Source organism: Camelus dromedarius, chromosome 4 (assembly GCF_036321535.1).
Source record: "Camelus dromedarius isolate mCamDro1 chromosome 4, mCamDro1.pat, whole genome shotgun sequence".
Classification (NCBI taxonomy): Eukaryota; Metazoa; Chordata; class Mammalia; order Artiodactyla; family Camelidae; genus Camelus; species Camelus dromedarius.
Genome location: NC_087439.1, coordinates 95788940 through 95810458, shown reverse-complemented (window position 1 = coordinate 95810458; position 21519 = coordinate 95788940). Strand labels below are relative to the sequence as shown.

The window sequence follows — 21519 nt, the reverse complement described above, 5'->3', positions numbered from 1 at the left end:
TGCAGCATCAGCTCTGCCCATGAGCCTGCAGCCTCCGGCCCGCCCCACAGATTGCGGCCTGGCCAGCTCCCACAATCACGTAAACCAGTTCCCTAAAACAAAGCTCATATATACAGCCTCTCCCTGTACCAAGGTTAAGGGATTCACTCCTGTTTTTCTCTCCTCTCGTGTTTGCGTGGTTGCATTGGTTGCATCTAAATCCCAGGTAGGAATACATGTGTATGTATATCTTGACTTCTGAACACCTTTAATTCTTTAATAAAAGGAACCAGGACTCCTTGGAGGAGTGGCTGATTCCAGGGCCGGGCAGAAAACGTACAAAATGAGCCTAGAACATCTTGTGATGCCAAAAAGTAAGGAAGTGCCCCAAATGGATGGGTGGGGGCATGTCGAAAGGACACAAAAGCCAATTTGAAGGTGCTGTCGTGGCCAAAGCGGGGGCAACTTCAGGACCCTTGTGACGGCACTGGACCCACCCAGATGATGTGGATAATCCCCCACCTCAAGGTCTCCTGGTCAGCAACCCTAGTTCCACCTGCTATTTGCCTCCCTTTCCCATGTGATGTAACATGTTCCTGGGTTCCAGGGACTAGGACAACGTCCCCAGGGACCCTTCTGCTGACCACAGCCCCCGGGGCTGGCTGGTCCCAGCTGACGTGCCAAGATGCTCTTATGATGACGACCTTTGCTTCTTCCTCTCTCAGTTGTCTTGATTTGCTTTTTAAATAAAGACATTTCCTAGCAACCTCACCCCCACCCACTGCTTCTGTTTCCAGCTACATCACCACCTGGCTCAGTGTGGATGATGGCAACCTCTCTGTGGCCCGAGTGACAATGACTCCTGTTGGCACTTCAGACACTGTCTACAGTGGCTTCATTTTGAGTAACACGTCATCATGGCTTCTTTCAGAACGTCACCTGCGTTACCTCTTCTGCTGGGCCACTGGTTTGGAAGCCGTCTACACAGACCACTTGCACAGAGCAGGGGGGAGGATGCTCTCCTCCAGGGACCCCCGCCGTGTCTTCCCTGGCTCATAAGAACGTGTCTTCTATAATTTAAACACAAATCACTCAGCTGAGGCAGAAGGCCTATTCGCCTAAAGAACAGGCTGTTCTGATTTTTAATAACCTGCCCCCCCACTTCGATGTCTAACTCATGATCGCTTTCTCAGCTCAGGAAATGAGACCCTGAAGTCTGGGAAGAGGCGGCCGAGAAGATGGAGAGTGAAGAGACCCCACCCGCTCAGCCTCCTCCCGTTCTGCTCAGGCCCCGGAGGAAAGCGCCATCTGTGTGTGGACCGCGGGAGGGGCCGCCCGGGTGCCCAGCTCCCAGGGGCCTGGGCTGCGAGAGAAACCGACGTGCAGGTGCCGGGGCTGGAGCCCACGCACGCGCTGCGGGCCGGCCGCCAGCCTGTGGTCTCGGCCATTTGGGAGGATTTCTCTTTGTCCTGGCTCACCCACTGGAGCCCCAGATGCCCCCGTGCCCTGAGCGCTGGGGCAGAAACACAGCCGAGCACACTGACTGCAGACACGCCCCGTTCTGATCCCTGCTCCAGCAGACAGAGGAGCCTGCGTGGGAGAGCCCCCGACCCCTGATGGGCCTGGGGCCCGAGAGGCCCGGGGTGCCGGGATGAGCCCTGTGGGGCAGGAAGGAGGCCATTTTGGCAGAAGGACCAAGTCAGGAAGGGGTAGGGGCTCAGCTCGAGCCATCCTCAGTGGGAAGTGTGGGCCACCCCATCGGTCCAGGAAGCTCCAAGCCCTGAACAAGGTGGGAATGTCAGCTTTGGTCTGATCTCGGGGATCGAGGAGGCTGTAGGGACATCCCTGCATGCTGGGTCACACTAGACCGTGTTCTCTGTGTCCCCCCGACGCCTGCACTTGGATGGGCCGCAGGTATCTCGGACCGGACAAAGCCCAAGGGAACACTCCCAGTCTGCCACCTGAGGGCCGCCTCCGTACAAGGCCCCACCGTCCACCTTGACCCCAGGTCATCACGGACACAGCCTCCTCCTGGCCCTCACTGTCCACACGCACCTGTCACTGGCACCGTCCTTTGCCCTCACTATGCCCCCAGCTCACGGCCACATCTGTCACGCTGGACTGGTGAAGAGCTGCTCACCGAGGCTTGGAATGAGACCCGCTCCCCAGACCCCAGCCCTGCCCCTCGGACACACGGGACTCACCCGACGGTCTTGCCCCAGTCGCACCACAGCGTCTCCCCGAGGACCTCCATGTCTGCCTGGAACTGGGCGAGGCAGGCGTCCTGAAGGAGGGCCCCGTAGTTGGCGTCCTGGCAGGCGGTGGCCGTCAAGAGGTGAGCCACTGCAACAACAGCCCCCGGACAGCTGTCACACTCTGGCCTTGCCTGCCGGTCACATCCACTGGGGAACCCCACGGGGGAGCCGCCCTCCGCCTCTGAGGCCACCAGGATGCCCTGGGGTCTCTGAGTGATCCCTGTGGGCAGTAGGGGGGGGGTGGAATCTAGGTCCAATGGGATCATTTCATCATCAGTCACTTCAGGTCCCAGCAAAGGCCCTGCCTGCTCACGGCGGGTCTGACGATGCCTCCCTGTGCTCCGCCGGAGCTGGGGCCAGAGAGACAGAGCAGGGACCCTGGGTCGGGGAGGACTGTGGTCAGAGGGACCCCGATTCCTGAGAGGCACCTGGTGAGGCCTCTCTGCTGTCTGGAGGGCACAGCGAAGAGAAGTAGCGTGGGACCCCGGGGCTCCACGCTCCACTCCAGGGTCCGTGGGAGGAGTGTGAGGCCCGTGGATTCCAGCCGGACGTGTGGGGGGTGTGGGGGTAACTCCTTCATCTCCCTCATGTAAGCCACAGACTCCAGGCTGCACACATCTTGATGGTGGGGGAGCAAAGCTAACCAAGTGACGTTTCACAGCAACGAAAGTACAGCCCTGGGGTTAATTACAATCAAAACCCAAACGCAGGAGGGGCGCCGCAGCACAGAGGCAGAGGGGAGGCTGGACGCAGGAGTTCAAGAAAGCTCCGAGGTGCCCTGTCCTGGGTTCGCCACCTGGAGGGGGTCCTGGGGATGAGGCTGACCGCCAGGTCTGGGCAGGGCGGGCAGGACACCCTGGAAGCCAGTCAGACAGAGAGGATTCCCAGGGTTTTTAGCCAGAGAAACTGGGAGTCACGGTGAGTGAGGGGTGGGGGAGCTGACAGGCTGGCAATAGGAAAAGCTCGGAGGAGGAGGAGCCCCTAGGAGAGCAGGGCCCAGGCCCACCCTCCCTGGGAAGGGGGCGCCCCTTGGGTGTGCAGCAGGGAGGCTCCCAGGGGCGCTCGGGGGGCCAAGGAGGGAGACACTGCCCCTGCCCCCAGGAGCCTCCGTACCCACCTGAGTTCACTCCACTCCCAACAGCCCAGGTGTGTCCCCCGCAGTGTCCGCAGGGACACAGCCAGTGCACCTGAGGACTCACGCCCCGCCGCTGTCAGGCAGCCTCGGGGAAGGGGTTGCTCCGACCCTGGCCGGGCAAGACGGCCCTAAGAAAGCCCGCCTGCCATGGACAGGTGGGGCTCCAGGGGCCCCAGGAAGCTCAGGAGGGCTCAGATGGCGACTCCTGGGAGGGAGTCCAGCTTTGTTCTGAGGGTCGCCCCTCTGTTTCCCGCCCCCACCCGCTCTCAGCATCCACCCTGAGCTTCCCACCTGGACCACCTCTCTCAGCCAAGCACAGGCCCAAGTGTGGCAGGTCCTCTGCTGCCTCTCCCCCAACCCCCACCTCTTCCTTTAGCGCCTCATTTAGGGCGGGATGATGGTTCCTTCTTTTCTCAGAGCCACTCTGCGCCCTCTCACCTCCCGCTCTTTCTGATTCGTGCGAACATCCTCCCTGGGTGCACGAGACAGAAAGCCACCAGGGGGTGTAGGCCCTGGAGGGACCTGACACAAGTCCCCAGAGGGTTAGGGAAGCAGGGCCCATAGTCGTCCCCAGAGCCACTGCCGGGAGGCAGGTGCCGGGGGCCAGAGGCTGCGGGTCTGGTTTAACGGGCTCTGAGGGGTATGTCCCCAGGCCACACTTCCTCCTGTTAAGGTGTCCCTCTCTGGTGTGTTCCAGCCAGTCTCCTCCCGCTGTTCTCTGGGCTGCAGACCACAGCCACCTTCTCCACCCGGCTGGCTCGGGCCCTCAGGGCCGCCCTGCCCTGCAGCCTGCCCGGTCCCTCTAGAGCCTGGCCAGCTCTGTCTCCCAGTGTCTGTGTCACCCCTGCCCTGGGCCGGCTGCAGGGCCTGCCCTGTGGCCTTGACCTGGCCTGGCTCCGGGCTGATCCCCGGGTGGGCAGCTCCCACCTCTCTGTGAGCCACTCACTATCTGTCTCCCAAGGTTGGGACCTCTGCTCCGTGGAGACAGGCCCCCGCACCCCACGCCACTGCTGTCTTTCCTGCCCTGGGGGAGCCATTCCCCAGCTGGGATGAGGCTGAGCAAGCTGTTTGGGTGAATCTGGAAAGTGGTTTTATTTTCAAGTACAGGAGAACTACACTTTTTTTTCTTTTTAATGTGCCTGATGTGGTTTCTTTCATTGAAAAGATAGGCAATCTTATGGTTTTAAAACGGAATAAAATTGCCAAAAGTTATAAAATCAGCTGTTTGGGGCCAGATGGGTTTCATTCCTGTATGACTGCAAGTGACTCACTCACAACTCGTGTCTTTAAAAGGCCGTGTGCGAGGCTGCCGGGTGGACGGCATTCCTCCCTCCACGTGTCCAGGCAGGCCCTTCACTGGCATCGAGCGTCACTCAGGAGTTCAGTGAGCCTTTGGGGGAGCTCAGAGTAACAGCTCCCGCTCCTTGGCAGGGGCAAAGCCCCTGACATGGGAGAGATGGCAGGGAGTCCCGCCCTCAGGCAAGGGCCTGGGACCAGAAAGGCCAGGCTGGGCTCCCCACCAGGCACCTCTGGGCTCCGAGGCATGAGGTTTTCTAGCAAGAGATGAGGACCCAGAAGTGAGGCCCTGGTCTGTCTCCTCTCACACCGCCCTTGCTATCTCATGGTCTCATGGTTGCAGAGACAGAGCTCAGGCCCCACTGGGTCCTCCAGGAGCTGGGGTGATGGGTGGAGGCTGAGCCATCGGAAGGGCACCTGCTGGGGGGCCTGCTCGTCAGAGTGACCAGCTGCACAGGACAGAGCCTCCTCTGGGGAGCCCGTGAGCCTCCAGGGACCCCAGCACATGGCCCCGACCTCCCAGGCCGGGCCCAGAGAAGGCCTCTTCACCTCTCGGCCACAGTTTCTTTATCTGTGAAATGGGAACCTCTCTCACCAGATGGGTTAACAGGACTGCTTTCCAGAAGATATGTTTACAGAATCAATCCCATCCCAAAATGAGTGGCCCGCTCCTGCGGGTTTTCAACGGGAGCGGCCCTTAGTGACTTGCAGGACGCTCAGGACTGACCCCTGACTCCAGCAGGGGTGATGGGGAGGGGGCAGGAGGGGAAGGTGACAAAGGGGACCCTTCTGGAGGTGACAGACTTACATGCTCACTGTGTTGAGTTTACGTGGGTGTACACATAACCCTCCAAGTTCTCCATTTTAAACATCTTTGGCTTATTCTATGCCAATGATACCTCAATAAAAACAAAACTTCCGAAGGAAATGTCAGGACTGGTTATCTCTGAGTGGTGTGATTACAGATGATCATTATTTTCTGCCTTAGGCACGTCTATATTTTCCACAGGTTAAAAAAATGCAATGTCTATGATGCTATCTCTGTGTTCTGCCCGGACACTTTCCTAACGGCCATTGGAAAACTCCTCGCTCTGCTGTTCTTGCTGCAGCTGTGAATCATTCTCTGCTCAGCCAGCTGGGGCCAGCAGGGTAAAAACCACCCACTTCCAGGGCTCCCCTGGTTACAGCCACTTGGGAGCCAAATCCCCAGGAAGCCACATGCCTGGCCTGTCACTCAGTGCCCCAGAGAATGATATAAACAAAACCTGGTTTGAACATGTTGCCTTCAGCCTTTCTCTGTCTATTCTGGAAACAGAAAACAAAAACCCAAACAACAAATTGAAAAGCCAAAACCTCTGTGTGTCCAGTAAAAACTCTTACTCAACCCTCAAGGCCCAGTGAACTTTGCCCTGCCCAGCACAAGCCCTCTCTGACCGTGTGCATCGCACCATCTTCTGACTGCCACCAGGAACATGTCGTTAGCTGACCGCGGGCCCTGCGCCGCCCACACACACAGCGCCGGCCCTCGGCAGGCTCTGGCTGACAGCACAGTCGGGGAGGAACACATGTGTGGGGGGACGTCGCACTCCCGGCCAGGACTGCTCTCTTAACTCTCTGGTCTGCTCGGGCTTCTAGGAAGCTCAGAGTGGTCTGGGCCTCAGCCTTTCCTCAGCCAGTGTCTTGGCCGTGGTTCTCTCTCCTCACCTGTTAAAGACTCTTCACTTCATCCTCTCTCGGAGGCTTGGTGACGTGGCACCACATCATGTTTGGTTCCTTATGGTGCCTGAGGCTTTACCCAGAGCCATATTTCTACTCTTTTTGGAAGCAAGTTGTATAAATGGGAAGATGCAGACCAGGCTCTAGATCGGTTGTACACCGATTCTAGAAGGCCGTGACTTCCCCTCCCACTGCCACGTGCTGGGACAGCCCACCCAGGGTGGTGGCAACCACAGCTCACGTGGCCAGGTCCTGTCCTAAGCCCTCTACAGGCACCTGCCTGCTTAATCCTTGCAAATAAGCAACAGGGCAGGTGTTACTATTCTCTCATTTTACAGATGGGGACGGGGCCTGGAGAGGTTAAGTAACCTGCCCAGAGTCACACAGCCCAGGAACGGTGGAGCTGGGGTGCAATCCCTGGCATGCTCATCTCACACGTGGGACAGATGGTGAGGGCAGCCACCTCAATGCCGAGACCCCGAAAACAGCCCCAAGGCTGCAGATGACCAATGTCTGCTGAGGTTTTGGGACTCTCGAGCCAAGGCATCTCTGCAGGCTGGCTTCCTCAGGGCCATCGCCACGAGAGCGGCCTGGAGGGGTCTCGCTGGAGATGTGGGAGTCCCCTGGATGGATGCCACTGGCCATCTCACACTGATGCCTGGGGGGTGTAGGAGCCCGGGGAACTGGGTGGACGATTCTGGCAAAGGAGCGCGGGCTGAAGGGATCAAGAGGTGCCCCCAAGGATCGAAAGGTCAGATCAAGAGTAAACAGCCGAGCTGCCTGTCCTCCCGGCACCAGGTCCTCTGAGCCCCGCGGGGCCAGCACTGTCCACCCAGGCAAGTACAGCTGGATCAAGCCCATCACAACCGCCAAAATCACTGCTGTCCTTAAGGACAAGTGGCACCCTCAGAGGAGAGCAAAAGGATTTTCATGAGCTTTTAAACTCATTTCAACACCTGGCCTGCTAAAGGAGTCTATTTTTGCATGTTTTCTGGTGCACAGTGTGGTGGTGCAGGTGTGTAATTTAGAAATGACTCACTGCGCAGTGACGGGGGGAGCACATCCCAGGGACTTCACTGGCAGCTGCAGGGCCTGGAGGGCCTGGAGACGGCTTCTCCAGGGGATGGCGAGCCCGGGCCCCTGGGAGGAGCTCCTCAGCTCCCCCGAGGGCCCGTTCCTGCCGCCCTCACGTCTGGTTTTCCTGAACGGGCTCCTTCGGTCACCACGCCCCACCCTCGTGGGCTGGAGGGTGCGGTGGTCCCTGAGCGTCTCCCCACTGCGGGCTCCCCTCTGTCCTGCTGAACTTCCTCTGAGCTCTTCCCTCTCCCCTCTCTGTCCCACCTAAGGTCCTCTCTCTTCAGGAGGTCAGCTGGTCCCTCTCACCCCTCCAAGATGCTCTCATCCCTGGCAAGAGGGTTCCTGACTCGGCCCTCCTCTGAGCAGGGAACAGAACAATCTTTTCAATAAATGATGCCAATCTTGCCTCAAAGCCCTCCTCCCCCTCATGCTCCAGTCACAAAGCCTTCCAGAAAGTTCCAAGAACCAAAGCCTTTGCATAACTGGTCTTGTGCTCCAGAGGCTCTTCCCCACCCCTTTGGGCTCGAGATCGGGGCCTCGCCTCCCGAGGTTCCCTTCCTTCTGCACAGACAGCGCCGTTCACACCTGTGCTCATACGGAGCAGGGCTTCTCAGCCTTGGCACCACGGACGTGCTGTGCTGGATGACTTCCTGGAGGTGCTGTAGTCTGTGCGCCCCTGGCTTCCACCTCCTAGAACCCCACTTCCGGTCATGACACCATGTGACCCCCTTGAGTCGTGTATCAGGCAGGAGTTACCAGGAGAAACAGCTTAGTGCTTCCCCAGGACTCCCTCATCTGCCCAGCTATCCGGCCCGTCACCACCCCCCCACTCAGATGGACCCCCGGCACCTCCTGGAGGTAATGAAGGCACAGGCAGAGAGCGCCAGCCTGGGCTGTTAGTGCCGCCAGGTTTCTGTTTAACTCACTGTGCTTTTTAGGTCTCTTCCCTGCAACGTGGGGTTTTGCTATGTGACACGTGAGCTGCTTCCGTTCCCGGCGAGAGCTGGCCTGAGTAGGTGACAACATGGCTTTACTGTCCAGTCATTTGCTTGGGGAAACTGCTCTCTGCCCTCCAGGCGACGTCTGGCTCAGAGAGCCCCTCCTGGGCGGCCTCTCGGTGCAGGGCTGCAGAGCCCTGGGGGGCCTGGGGGGCGCTGCCCAGGTTGGCTGCACCCCCGCCCCTGTGGCATGGCTGTGTCACTCTGCTCCCTGCCCCTGTGGTTTCCAGCGAACTCAGCTGTCTCAGGAGACGTGGACAGGAGGGACCTAGAGGCTGGCTGACTGGGGTCCAAGCACAGCACACAGGGAGGCACCGCCGGTGTGGCGCGATGAGGGCTCTGAGGGGGACATACAGGGGGCACAGAAGAGGGTGACCCACCCCAGCGGTGGTGGGTGGGGGTGGTCAGGAAAGGCTTCCCCAGGGGTGGGGTACGTCACTGGGCGAGGCATGCAGGTGATGCTGGCCCTGCTGGCCCTGCGGGGCCTGTGGGACACTGGGAGGTGAGGATGGCTGGGGCTTCTGGCCTCCGGTCCCAGAGAACCCACCGCGGGAACTCCACGCGGGCAGGCAGGAGGGACGGAGCACAGTAGAGGGAAATAAAGGAGACACTGTGAGGCCTGAGGAATACATAAGAAAGGCTTGGTCATGATGCCCAGGCCCACGGGCCCTGCTCCCCTGCCGAGTCCTGGCCACGGACCCTGCTGCTCCCATGAAGCTGCTTAGAATCTGTGTTTTGAATGATGACTGAAGTGATGTCTTTCGATGTCAAAGAAAATATCAAAATAAAACAATCTCAGGGAAAAAGAATTCTTCTCCACGGACAATAATGGCATTATGTTACAAAGAATAAGTTCTTGTTTAGGTTGGGAGCCTCCTCTTGCCGCTGTGTTGACACAACCCTCCTCACTAAGAACAAAGTTCTCTGGAAACCCATCCCCAAGGATCCCCAAGGTCGGGCATCCTGGAGGGAGGGAGGAGGGCTGGGGTGTGTGTGTGTGTGTGTGTGTGTGTCTGGGGGCTGGTGGCGGGCTGGGGACTGGGTAGTCCTATCAGCATGCACTTGCCAGGAAGGAAGAGAAGGGCTGAGGCGGGTGGCACAGGGCTGGCAGAGGTACTAGGGCTGCAACGGCCGCCCGGCCTGTCTCCCTTCCCCTCTTCCCAGCAGCTCTGCACCGTCTCCTCCTTCAGGTCTTTCCTGAGTCCCAAGTAGAACAAGGGGCTCTTGGCAAGTCCCCACAGCCCCCATGTGTGCCCTTCTCAGAGCCCACCGGGTGTTTGCCACCCTCCAGGCACTGTCCTGCCAGGGACTCACCCAGCTCACAAGCAAGGGGGTCACAAGGTTGACACGTCCACCTCTCAGGCTCAATTGAGGCGCCTGAAAGGTGTCAGGAGGACTGTCTGTCTGCTGTGTCGTCCTGGACAGATGCCCCCGCCCCCACCCCAGGGGCTCCCAGGATGGGATCTGACAGCTCGACTCTTTCGGATCCAGCAGAGAGGAGTCAGTTTCCCCCCAGGGCTCCGGCAGAGACCGAACGGTGCCGCCTGGGTCCCACGCCCGTCTCTGAGATGATCCTGCGGGCAGGCCTGGGCCAGGGCCCACCGAGGGGAGCCTGCGGTGCCAGGTGAACCTCCAGAAAGACGGGCTCTGTGCCCGAAGGAGTGGGGTGCTGGTGGCCAAACCCACGAGGCCCCACTCGCTGGAATTTACAGCACTCAGGCCCATCACACACTCTGCCAGACACCACTTCTAACTGAGCAGAAGCTGGGGAACTGCTCTTCTCTCAGGGGAAGGAAATCGGGAGGAACAGACCTTCCCAACCAGCCACTTGCCTTAAGTAAAGATTCCACCTGAACTATTTCCTTGACATGTTGCTTACCACCGCTTCCAACGTGGATATAAATATTTCCCAACAAGCCTGGCCTGGGACTGACAACACGCACACTGACTGGCACGCACCTATGGAAGGAAGACAAAAATCCACAGATTCCTCTCTGCAGCTGAACACACAGAGAGGGTAAACAAACACGCTGAGTTGATTAGTAAAAAAGAATCCTTCAGATTTGGACTCCAGGATTGGAACTGCCTCCAGACTTAACACAGCATGACAAGCCGAGGAGTCCCATCTACTCCACTTCCTGTATGTTCTAAGTCGGTTCCAAATGGTTATATCTGTATTTATATAAACTCACATATTTCAATAATGCAGCAGCCTTGCAACGAACCCCCAACACGCCCAGCACACAGGGAGGGTGAGTGTTTCCCAGGACAGACGACAGATGAGCTTATATAAGTCAGTGCCAGTCACAAATAAACTTACTTACAAAACAGAAACAGACTCACAGACATAGAAAATAAACTTATGGTTACCAAAGGGGAAGGGGGGAAGGGATAAATTAGGATTTGGGGATCAGCAGATTAAAAACTACTATATGCAAAATAGATAAACAAGGCCCTACTGTATAGCAAAGGAACTGTATTCGATAGCTTGTAATAACCTATAACTTAAAAGAATATAAAAAGAATATGGATGTGTATAACTGAATCACTGTGCTGTACACCAGAAACAAGCACAGTGTTGTAAATCAACTGTACTTAAAAAGAAAAAGAAAAAAAAAAAAAGACAGGGTCAGTGAGCACTTGCAAGTAAAGCAGGCTGAAAACACAGGCGCTTACAACAAAGTCATCATAAACTAATGCTGGGTCCTCTCGAAATGCCATTCTTTTCTGATTGATGAAAAACAAGAAATTCCACATTGCCATTCTGGGCAGCAAAATCACCAAGGAGCTGTAGCTAATGCTACCACTTGGGGAGAAAACTGTGTGCTCCTGTAATTCTAATTACCACTGGGCTCCGATGACACTCAGTTACTGATAACCTCATAAAGCCGTGTTTACTTTTCCATGATAGAACGTTAGCCAGACCTCTCAGAATAATGTTAAGATTACAGGACTTTGAACTTCCACCAGAACACGTACCATTTTCTTGGTAAACAAGTCTTCATATGTGATCATGACCTAGTGTTTTATTTACACAAGCTTTAGAGGGTGCAGCTTCTGGACAGCAGTCAAGAGCATTTATTTATGTTTAAAAAATGACACTACCCAGCTCTCTACTTTGCTAACAGAGAAATGTTCGTGCCTTGGGAGACTAAATCAGTAAGTCCCACAGCAAGCCCACAGATCCTAATGCAGAAGACGACAGTAATCCTGTTAAGACTTTGCTTTTCATATAACTTCAGCCAGAACACTGAAGCGGCAAGGTCAGTGTTCGGGTTACATTCTGCGGAAGCAGATGCGAAGGGTTTTACGCAGAGCCAACACTCCTTGGTGAGGTGTACAATTAAGACTCCTCTGCAGCCCTCAGTCCCCTCTCCTCCCAGCGTCCCGGGATCTCCACAGACAAGCCACACTGCCCCAGCCTGCTTCCCCAGCAGCTACGGGAAGCCGGAAAGCGTGGTGTCAGCCCTGCACCGCGGGGGCCTGTGCAGCAGGTGTTTCTGACCAGCATCACCTGTTCAGGGGCTGGGACATAAGTACCAGCAGTGACTGTGGGGGGCCTTCCCAGGGCCACCGGAGTCTCCCACTTTAAGCGACCTATTTAGTTTTTGTTAAAAGGTAACTAAATACATAAAACCAATAACTAAAGGCGTTTGGAAAGGTTGCTTGGCATTTTATGAAAACACTGGAGAGGGGAGTGAAGACGCCAATTTCTTGCTAAATTTTGGTACGTCTGGCGCGCGTACATTCCTGTCACCGCTGGCTTTCAGTTTGTGATCTCTCTTTAAACAGAATGCCTAGCGTGTCTGGCCACCTCACCAAGAGGCCCACTTTGGATTTCTGTGAGCCAGAAGTGCCAAGTTAACAAGCCAACAAACAACAAACAAAGCCGTGGAAAGGCCTCCAGAGCGGACCGCTGGCATCATTTCTGCAAAGGGCATCTGCAAAGGAGGCTTATTTGCAAATCAGCGACTGCGGTCTGTGACAGTCAGAGTTCAAGTTTTGACTAATTTTCTAGATAAACGGCCCATGGTTCTAATTCCGAAATCCTCCATCCGCAAGGTGCCTGTGCCCGCACCGCGAACGCGCGGCAGCTCGGAGCCGGAGCACGCAGAGGTGCGGGAAGGGGCGGCGCGCACGGCCGACGTGTCCTGCCGAGCGGCGGGTTCCCGGTGCGGGTGCGGGGTCGCCCGCGCCGTCGCCTTGTAGAGCTCCCCGGCTCGCGCGACGCCTCCAAAGCGGCCTCTGTCCTCCCGAGGGAGGCGCCGCCGCGCGGAGCCGCGCCCGCACCCCGCACCCGTCGCGCGCGGAGCCTCCCCCCGAGCCCGGGCGGCCAGGACCCCGGCCCTACTCACCCAGGAGCAGCCACAGGCCGCGCAGGCCCGGGGCCATGGCGCGCGCTGCCGAGGACGGAGCCCGCCGGGGACCGAGCCCGCCGAGGACGACGGAGCCCGCCGGGGGCGGGGGCGGAGGCGGGAGGCGGCGGGCGCGCGGCCCGGCCCACTGCGGGCCCGGCGGGGAAAGGGGGCGCCGGGACCCGGCCGTGAGGGCTGGCAGCAGGGTAGTCGGGCTGGCAGGTGCCGGCCGGGACGCTGGGCAAGTGGCTGAAGCCGCGAGGGGACCCGACCCTCGGCGAGTAGCCCGGGCAGCGCAGAGCGAGCTGGGGGCCGGGCCGGGAAGGCTGCGCCCGAGGGCGAGCCGCGCGGGGAGTCTCCGGGACACTTCCCTGGGGATCCCACACTCGGGCTCCGGGGAAGGCCGGGCGCCGCGACCAACGAACGCACGGATGCTCCTTAAGTGTTTGCCAAACAAATGGACAGTTTCAACTAGGGAGGGTCTCTAGATGCGTCATCTCAGTCCCCTGGCACCATCCCTCCTCCTCTCCCTAGGTTGTGCCCGCCCACCCCTGCCGCGGAGGTCTGCTCTGCAAAAGGCCAAGGCCACCTTTGTTCATCTACCTCTCCCAGGGTGCAGGCACTGGGGATCCTGAGAGGACAAAACCAGCCCCAGCACTTGGGGACAGTCATAGTAATCAAGAAAGGTACACTGAGGAACTGGAATAGCAGGATGAGGAACGGTGTGGGTGCAGGGAGGAGGGACATGAAAGGAGGTATGAGCGAAGGTCCTGGGGCCAGAGGGAAGAGGGCTCTTTAGGGGGACAGAAAGGAAGCTGCCTAGGATGGGTGGTGACAGGTAGAGGAGGCTGTGAGGGCCTCGGATGTCATTCTGACTGAATTTGTGTAGAAAGAGACGGGCCCCCTGGGGTGACACCTGAGAGCCCTGGGGAGGCCCAAGGCAAAAGGTTTCCCTACACATAGGTCTGACCTGGAGACATAAATTTGGGAGACATCAGCCCCGGGTAGCTGAGCTGAGCTGGGCTGTCTAAACTCTACTGCACCTTGCAGTGGTTCCTTCTTGTAACATTCAGCTGCAATGAGAACTCAGCAATTGAGTAAATTTATGCTCATGCTAACGAATCAACCACTGATACTGCCCTTGGGATGGGGAAGAATCATAGTGTAATGGTCACATCTTTGTGACTGAAGCTTCAGGCTTTAGCAGAGTGCCTAATGCAGGATTCTGCGGTCAGTCTGTGTGGACTGAACACTTCCCCAGGCCAAATGAAAGGGAACAGGGCCACCTGCCGGCAGCCCAGAGAACGGAGGCTGCCGACAAACCAGGGGGTCTGGGAGGGCACTCAGGACCAGCATGCCTACCACCCGGGGGCCCAAATTGTCCTGAGGGTTCTGTATCAGATGGTGGGGGAGTGCACATGCTCTCTTGACTTGAGTAGCCCCTTTCCAAACCTTAGGGAGATACACCCCAGCAGGTGGCCTGGCCTCCCTCACTTTATTCATTTAAGAGACATTTGAGTCTACTCTGCAAGCCTGTGCTGGGAACCAGTACAGGGCCTGCCCTTCAGCTGGTGACTCAAGTGAGGAGCCCTCAGCCACACGGATGCTCATACAGGGACCACACATAGGGGGCCTGCAGGCCGGATTGAAGGGCCGGTGACCGGGACCAGCTGGCTGGGAAAGGCACGGCTCAGGGAGGTAAGCGGGGCCCCAGCCCAAGCCAGGGACAGGCCCACTGTGATCCCTGTCCTGGGAGATGGCCAGCCCCCGTAAGAGGGAAGAGCAGGCATCTCTGCTGCTCAGACTTGCTCTCCACTCCCCTTTCAGCCACACTCCCCACCCGTGGCCTGTGGGCGTCTCTGCATCTTCACGTGGTCGGGCCCTTCCTTCATTACCCAAGGCGCCTGGGACGCCTGCACTTTCATCGTGGGGCTCAGGCTCGGCAGGAGCCATTCTTGACAACAGTTTCTCTGAGGCTCAAAGCGCAACAGGAGGCAAGGTCTGGGTGGGGAAGCCCGCCCCCATTTTTCTCCATTTTCTCACACCCCCCTCCCTAACAGATACATGTACTTAACAAGACAAAGCACATTTCTCAAGTTCACGTTCTTTAGAAGTTCACAATTCTCTTGGGAATGCCAAAGCAGGAGGTATATACATCATGGCACTTTCTCTGATGGCTTTCGTATCTGCACCTTGGGTCTAGGTGGGATATACCCCAGTAGTTACTGAGTTCTCCCTTCTGCAAAGGTACGAAAGTGGAACAAACTCTAACTTGTCCCTACAGCTACGACACATAACCTAAGAGCTGACAATTTTGTCTCGGCTAGATTTTGTCTGATGTATTTGTGTTTCTAGCTGATAGCACGGAAAATCATTCCTCTCCGTGGGCACCTCCATCTAGATGGATGCTATGTTAAACACTGGAAGAGTTGAGACAATGGCCGGATGCTTCACTGCATGCATGGTAGCGTCACAGACACAATCTAGATACAGGTTAGCAAGACTTGGTTAACACTACTAAAAATTCAAAATTAACAAAAGACTTCTGCTTCCAGCCACGATGAAGTAAGAGGGACTGGACTTACCACCACCCCTAAAAAACTGGTGAAACAATAGCTGGCTCGCAGGCCGTGCAGAACAGGGACCCCTAGGAGCAGGGAAACAAGGGAGGCGAGCTCTGTGGCTGCTCACTGCCCACACTTTCCACACACACGGGAGGTAGGAGACTGCAGAGCCTGAGGTCCCCTAGTTGAGGAGACAGAGATGGAGGCCGGGGAAGCCAAGGCACCTAGAGCTGGCAGGACTCCAGAGCACAGGAGAGGCGAGAGCTGCACAGAGAAGATCCGTAGAGGGGTCCCCTCGAGTCTCTGCTGAGTGTGATCAGCCCACGCACACAGGACACCACCCGAGGCAGGAGAACCGAGCACTGGCAAGGAGCAAGCTGGAACAATCCCTGAGAGCTCACAGGGCCTGGAAAAGCTCCAGTTCCACCAACCATACTGGAAAAGCCTTGAGACGAGCAGAGCAGCAGAGGGAGTAATTAGTGCTGCCTTTGTAAAGGCTGCCCCGGGGCGACCTAAGGAAGCTTAGAAGCAAGAACTGACAACATCAGACGATCTCCAAGCAGCTGCGATGTCTCAGAACAGAGACTCAAGGAATAAAAAGAACAAAGCACCAGGGAGCTGTGACACAACGTGGCTTCACGTGTGTGTGACTGTAGTCCTGTCACACAACAATGTGAACTACTATGTAAAAGTCATTCTAATAAACCCGTAAGTCCAAGAACACTGACAAACCCTAAGCATGAGAATGAAGCAAAACACATCAGTGCACACCACGATCAAACTACTTAAAACCAGTAATAGAGAGCTGCAGGCAGCCAGGGAAAAAATGTTTTGTACAGAGGAACAGAGATGAAGGTGACAGATGAGTTCTCATGGGAAACAATGCAAACCAGACAACGATGGAGCAACACCGCTAAGCACTGAAAGAAAAAACAAACAAACAAAACACACGTTCCAAAGACAGTTTCTCAGTAATTTACTGATACAAAGGAGAAGATTTTGCAGGTGTCCTCACCACCAGGGTGACAACTTAAAGGTTCCACTTCAGTTGTTATCAGTGAGGAATTAGTGGTTCCAAAGATGTATTTATAAGCAGTAACAACTCAGCTCTGTGATTTATTTGCACAGCACAGTACAACAGCACCTCATGAGCACTCAGCATTAAACAAAGCCAGCAGCACCTCCTGAGCACTCAGCTTCATCAGGCTTCAGGTTTCAAAGCCTCAAGGGAGTCCTGCTGTCAAAACCAAAGTCCCTGGGAATTGCAAGTGGCTGAGGAGAATGGTTTGCATATTCTCCTATTTCCCATGGTGCCTTCTCCAAAATCAAACAAAAATCAAGAAGTAAAAAGCAAATCCTACACAAAACTATGCTGTCAGCATCACTTGGAGAATTTTAGAACTACAAAATAACTGAGTAAAAGAGAAAAATCACCAAATGTCAGGGCGTGGCTCTCACATGCCACCCCACCTTAGCGGAGAGCAGAGGCAGACTGAGAAAAACTAGAGGCAGAAGAGGGAGGCTGTCAAAGGGGCCTAAGGGTGATTTGGAAATCACCAGAAAGATTAAATCTTAACATCACAGAGCTACCTAGAGCCACTGCAGAAAACTAGATGAGATTTCACACATGAACTGAAGAGCTCCCACTCTGACCCTCCAAGAGACTCCATTACAAATACATACCACCACCACACTGCAGGTGATCAGGAATAAGAGACAGGTCTAAGCAAATATAGAGAATAATATTCTGACTGCACGCTGTAAGGCTAAAGACACAAAGAACTTTATACAAATGCTGTTCTCTAGTCAGTAAAGGCTTCTCCCGGGGGTACGATCTGGTGATGCTGTAATGACTGGATGTGTAGGCTAGGAGTGAACAAACACAGGTGTGTCTGGATGCAGAGACTGACAGAAACACACATATTTCCTAGTGCTGCCTGGTGAGAGGGCCTATGACGAACTCCAAACAGGAGTGAGCACACCTATCGACCAGTTCTTGGTTTCTAAATATGATTCTCAAATAAAGGGAAACATAGCTTGTTAAAGAAGTGACTGATTCCAGGGTTGGGGCAGAGAATGTGTAAGATGAGCCTAAAATACTCTGTGGTGCCAGAAAATAAGTACTTGAAAAAGGACGGCAATTTTCAATGACATAGAATCCAACCTGAAGAAGCTCCTACTGCCTAAAGCTAGAATAATCTGAGCAACAAAATAGACAATGATAGTATTGTATTATAACTCACAGAACAAAGTCAACACCACTGAGTCCATATTGATATAAATAACTGAGTAAAGACATGGGGGAGAAGGGACAGCTTTTCCTTACAGGACAATTCTAAGTAATAAACGTAGAGGGAAAGAAAGACATACAAAACCATTATCAGACAAGCACCACAAGATTAACTATTTCAGGCAAGATTTGCTGATGGATGCTAAAACCAGTAAGCAAAATTTTAGGAGAAACAGATACTGCACACTATCAAACATCTCCCTCAATCACAAAGGAAAAATAGTAATACAAATAAAATAAAGTAATAGTGGAGAAAACCAAGGAAGGCCACCACAGACAAGTGCTGAAGCATGACATCACCCATGAGACATGTAACATGCACCCCAGACACGAAGTGCTGAGGACCTCTTCTGTGGTGCTCTTCGCAGAAACTGCACAGCCTCAATCTCACCAGGAGAAAACAGCCGATTCATCAAAATCAAGAGACATTTAATAAAAACAACTAATCAAACACTCATCAAAAGTGTCACGGTCAAAAAACACAAGAAAGTACTTAGGAACTGTCCCAGACTAGAGAGGATGAAGAAAACACAGTAACTAAATGAAATGTGGGACACTGAACTGGAACAGAAAAAGAACATTAGGGGTTAAAACTAGCAAAATCTGAGTAAGATCTGTGGTCAGCAGTATTGCATCAGTACTAATTTCCTGGTTTTGATCATTTTACTATGGTTATGTAAACTGTTAACATTAGGGGAAGCCAAACGAAGGGCATACATGAACTCTCTGTATTCTTTCTGCAACTTTTCTGTAAGTCTGAAACTGTCGCTAAGTGAAAAGTTAAGAGAACTTATCAAACAATCTGAATACTGCTTGTTGTGCTTGTTTCCTAGAAGTTCTTAGTGAACACTGTAAACATTCCTAATTACTCAGGAGTGTGTGTGTGTGTTTGGGGGAGGAGGGAAGAAGGGAGGAAGAGGTTGGAAGAAAGAGAGAGAAAGGGAGAGAGAGAGAAAGAGAAAAAGAGAGAAGAAAGCAGAAGCCTCTTGATCCAGTTATATCTGAATTAATTTCTGGAGTTGTCAATTATGTGAGTTAATTTTACTTTTTGGTGCTTTGGCTAGTTTCAGTTGTGTTTCTACCATTTGTAATCAAGTGCCCCTTAACTAATGTGCTAACTTACAGCCGGCCGGCCGTGGGGTGACGCGCCCCCCGCAGCAGCCACGCCTGACTGCAGGCTCTTCTGCTGTAACGAGTGCTGCGGTGAATGCTGTACTGCACCCCACACCTACGGGGGCAGGTACTTCTGTCTCCCGTTTACACACCAGACAACTGAGGCACAGGGAAGTTACACAATGCCCAAGGCTGAACACAGCTCCCAAAGCTGGGGCAGGAATATGAACCAAGAAAACCTGGCTCCAGGGTCTGCCTTCTTAACAGTCCGGTTAGAAATCACGCACGAGGGTGGCTCTCCGCTTCCTGGCAGGAAGAGCAAAGTCACGCATAACAACCAGTGACCACAATATAAATGACATCCTCTGATCTGTCAGGGGCCTGTTACTACCAAGCCGCAGTATCATGATGCCATTACCATGTGTGTTCTATACAAATACTAATAGCTAGGAGTTTATTGAATACTCACAGCTCATACCTGTTTTATCCCCAAGAACCAGAATTCAGGCGAAGATACACAGGACCTGGAAACAACCTTCCACTGTTCCTAGCAGTTTTCCAGCGATAACTATTACAGCTGTGCTAGTTTTTATTGCTGATGTAACTAACACATTGCCACAACCTTGGTGGCTTTACACTTCTGAAGTCAGAGGTGGGAGACAGGATTCACCAGGCTGAAAACCAGGATGGTTGCAATCTTGCTGGTAGTTCTAGGGGACAATCTGTTTCTTTGCTTTTCCAGCTTCTAGAGGCCACTTGCACTTCCTGGCTCCTAGCCACCTTCTTCCATCTTCGAAGCCAGCAACAGTTGCTGGAACCCATCCTGAAATACCATTTCTCTGGTCCTCTCTTCTGCCACCCAGACAATCCAGGATCATCCTCCCATCTCAAGGTCAGCTGATCAGCACCCTTACTTGCTTCTGTAGCCTTAATTCCCTTTTGCCATGTGACACATTCACAGCTTAGGGCATGAGGGCTGGTCAGCGGGGAGGGCCATTATTTTCTGACCACAAGAGCAAATACTCATTAAACATTTTATTACATGCAGATAAATACTCTGTAATAGTAACAATGATCAATATGTAAAAAATGTTAAGTCAGTGTACACAGAACTCTGGCTGAAGAACTATTTCTTTAAAAAGAAACTACCTGTAATATGGAGGTTCTCAGTTACATGTATTATCTCCTGTGACCAGAATTAACATTGGCATCAGGCAGAGCCAACTGGAAATTTTTAGTCTCACTTTTTAAAGTGATAGTCTCAGGGCATTTTACAACATTCTAGGTCTCTGGGTATCTCCAAACATAATTATCTGTATATTCCAGCTGAGACAGCTGAAGTGCTCTTTGGTGTCCCAGTAATACATTGTGAGAGAAAAATGATTCCTAGCAATAATTAACTATGCTAAAAGTATCTGGAACTTTGCTGGTTGAAGATATTTGGAAACTTGGATAATTTGACCAGTCTTTTAAATTCTACAACAATTTTATATAATTAACCAATGAAAATTAGATTTTAGAGAATTATATAAATACTGATTTTTCACTTACAGTTCCAAAAGATTCATGAATTACTCCAGTTTCTACATTTTTCTTGGGAAGCTTAATAACAATGATCAATTTACTGGTCATGGCTAAAAGCCTTTTGATCTAAAAGTTGCCTGATCTTTATACCTTTAGGTTTTGAAGAGGACATCTTTATTTAAAAAAACCCTCAAAGTTATAATTTCAAATGACCTAGATTTCTATATTTTCACCAAATTGAATTCAGTAGTTTGGTCTCTATATATTCTAAGAGGGAATTCCACTTTATTAAATCCTTTTAGAAACAAATTACTAGAGGTATGCGTCTTATTGCTGCCAGTATGCTAAAAATGTCTAATCATGTTTCAACCTTATTCAATGCTAATTCTTAATGTAGCCTTTTCATATAAACAACCATGTAATTTAACATATAGGAAGAAATCTCCATAATTCTAGGATTTCACTAATTTGATGTATGGCCAAAAGTAGAGAATCATCTACTAATATGATTCTGCAGTTTCATTTAATAAAGTTCTTTCAAGTTATTTTTTTTTACATCCTGAAACCCAATTCCTGGTAGACATTTGGAGGGGATCTGGTAATAAGTGTATACAAATTAATATAAGAAATAAGTTTCAAAACTCCATGAAAGAGGAAAAACTTGAAATCCAATGGTTTGATCTATATGTATTCCATATCAACACTGGTAGGTCAATTTACACTCGGAAAATGCCATCAAATCTGCAGGAAGTATTAAATTTTACCATAGATTTTACCTTTATTGAACATAAGTACACCAAATATAAATGTTAAATGGTAACTTTTAATCAAGTGACAGCAACTAAATATTGAATGCTCTAAACATTTTAAACATTTGAAGAAAATGCATATTAAAATGTTTATCTTACTACTAGTAAAACTCCAGCTTTAAACCGTATGTTACTTTTTAAAGTAAGCAATTAAAGACATTTATGTTATCAGATAAAGTATAAAATTAGGCTTTGAAAAGTGTTCCAATTTATACTCTAACCTAATATAATAGAACTTATTACAAAGTGAACATAATCAATATGGTGACTATTTAAATTTAGGTACTTTACCAAAGCACGAATGGGTTCACTCTTCCTAATTAAAACAGGGAAAATACATCTAAATGTTTAATACTGAAGCCATAAAGATGCGTTAAAATGTATCATAACAGTAATTTAACTATTTTG

At 52.6% G+C, this 21519-nt stretch overlaps 1 protein-coding gene across 1 annotated transcript in view; it reads right to left on the bottom strand.

Annotated features, from left to right (window-relative positions):
* Nucleotides 1–12896, bottom strand: part of RAMP1 (receptor activity modifying protein 1) — a 38975-nt gene extending 26079 nt beyond the window's left edge. The window contains exons 1-2 of the mRNA XM_031452519.2: nucleotides 12812–12896; nucleotides 2184–2322 (exon numbers count right to left, since the gene is read on the bottom strand). Coding sequence (XP_031308379.1) covers nucleotides 2184–2322; nucleotides 12812–12848 — 176 coding nt within the window. The 5' untranslated portion in view covers nucleotides 12849–12896. The remainder of the gene's footprint in view (nucleotides 1–2183; nucleotides 2323–12811) is intronic.
* Nucleotides 12897–21519: the final 8623 nt, after the last annotated feature.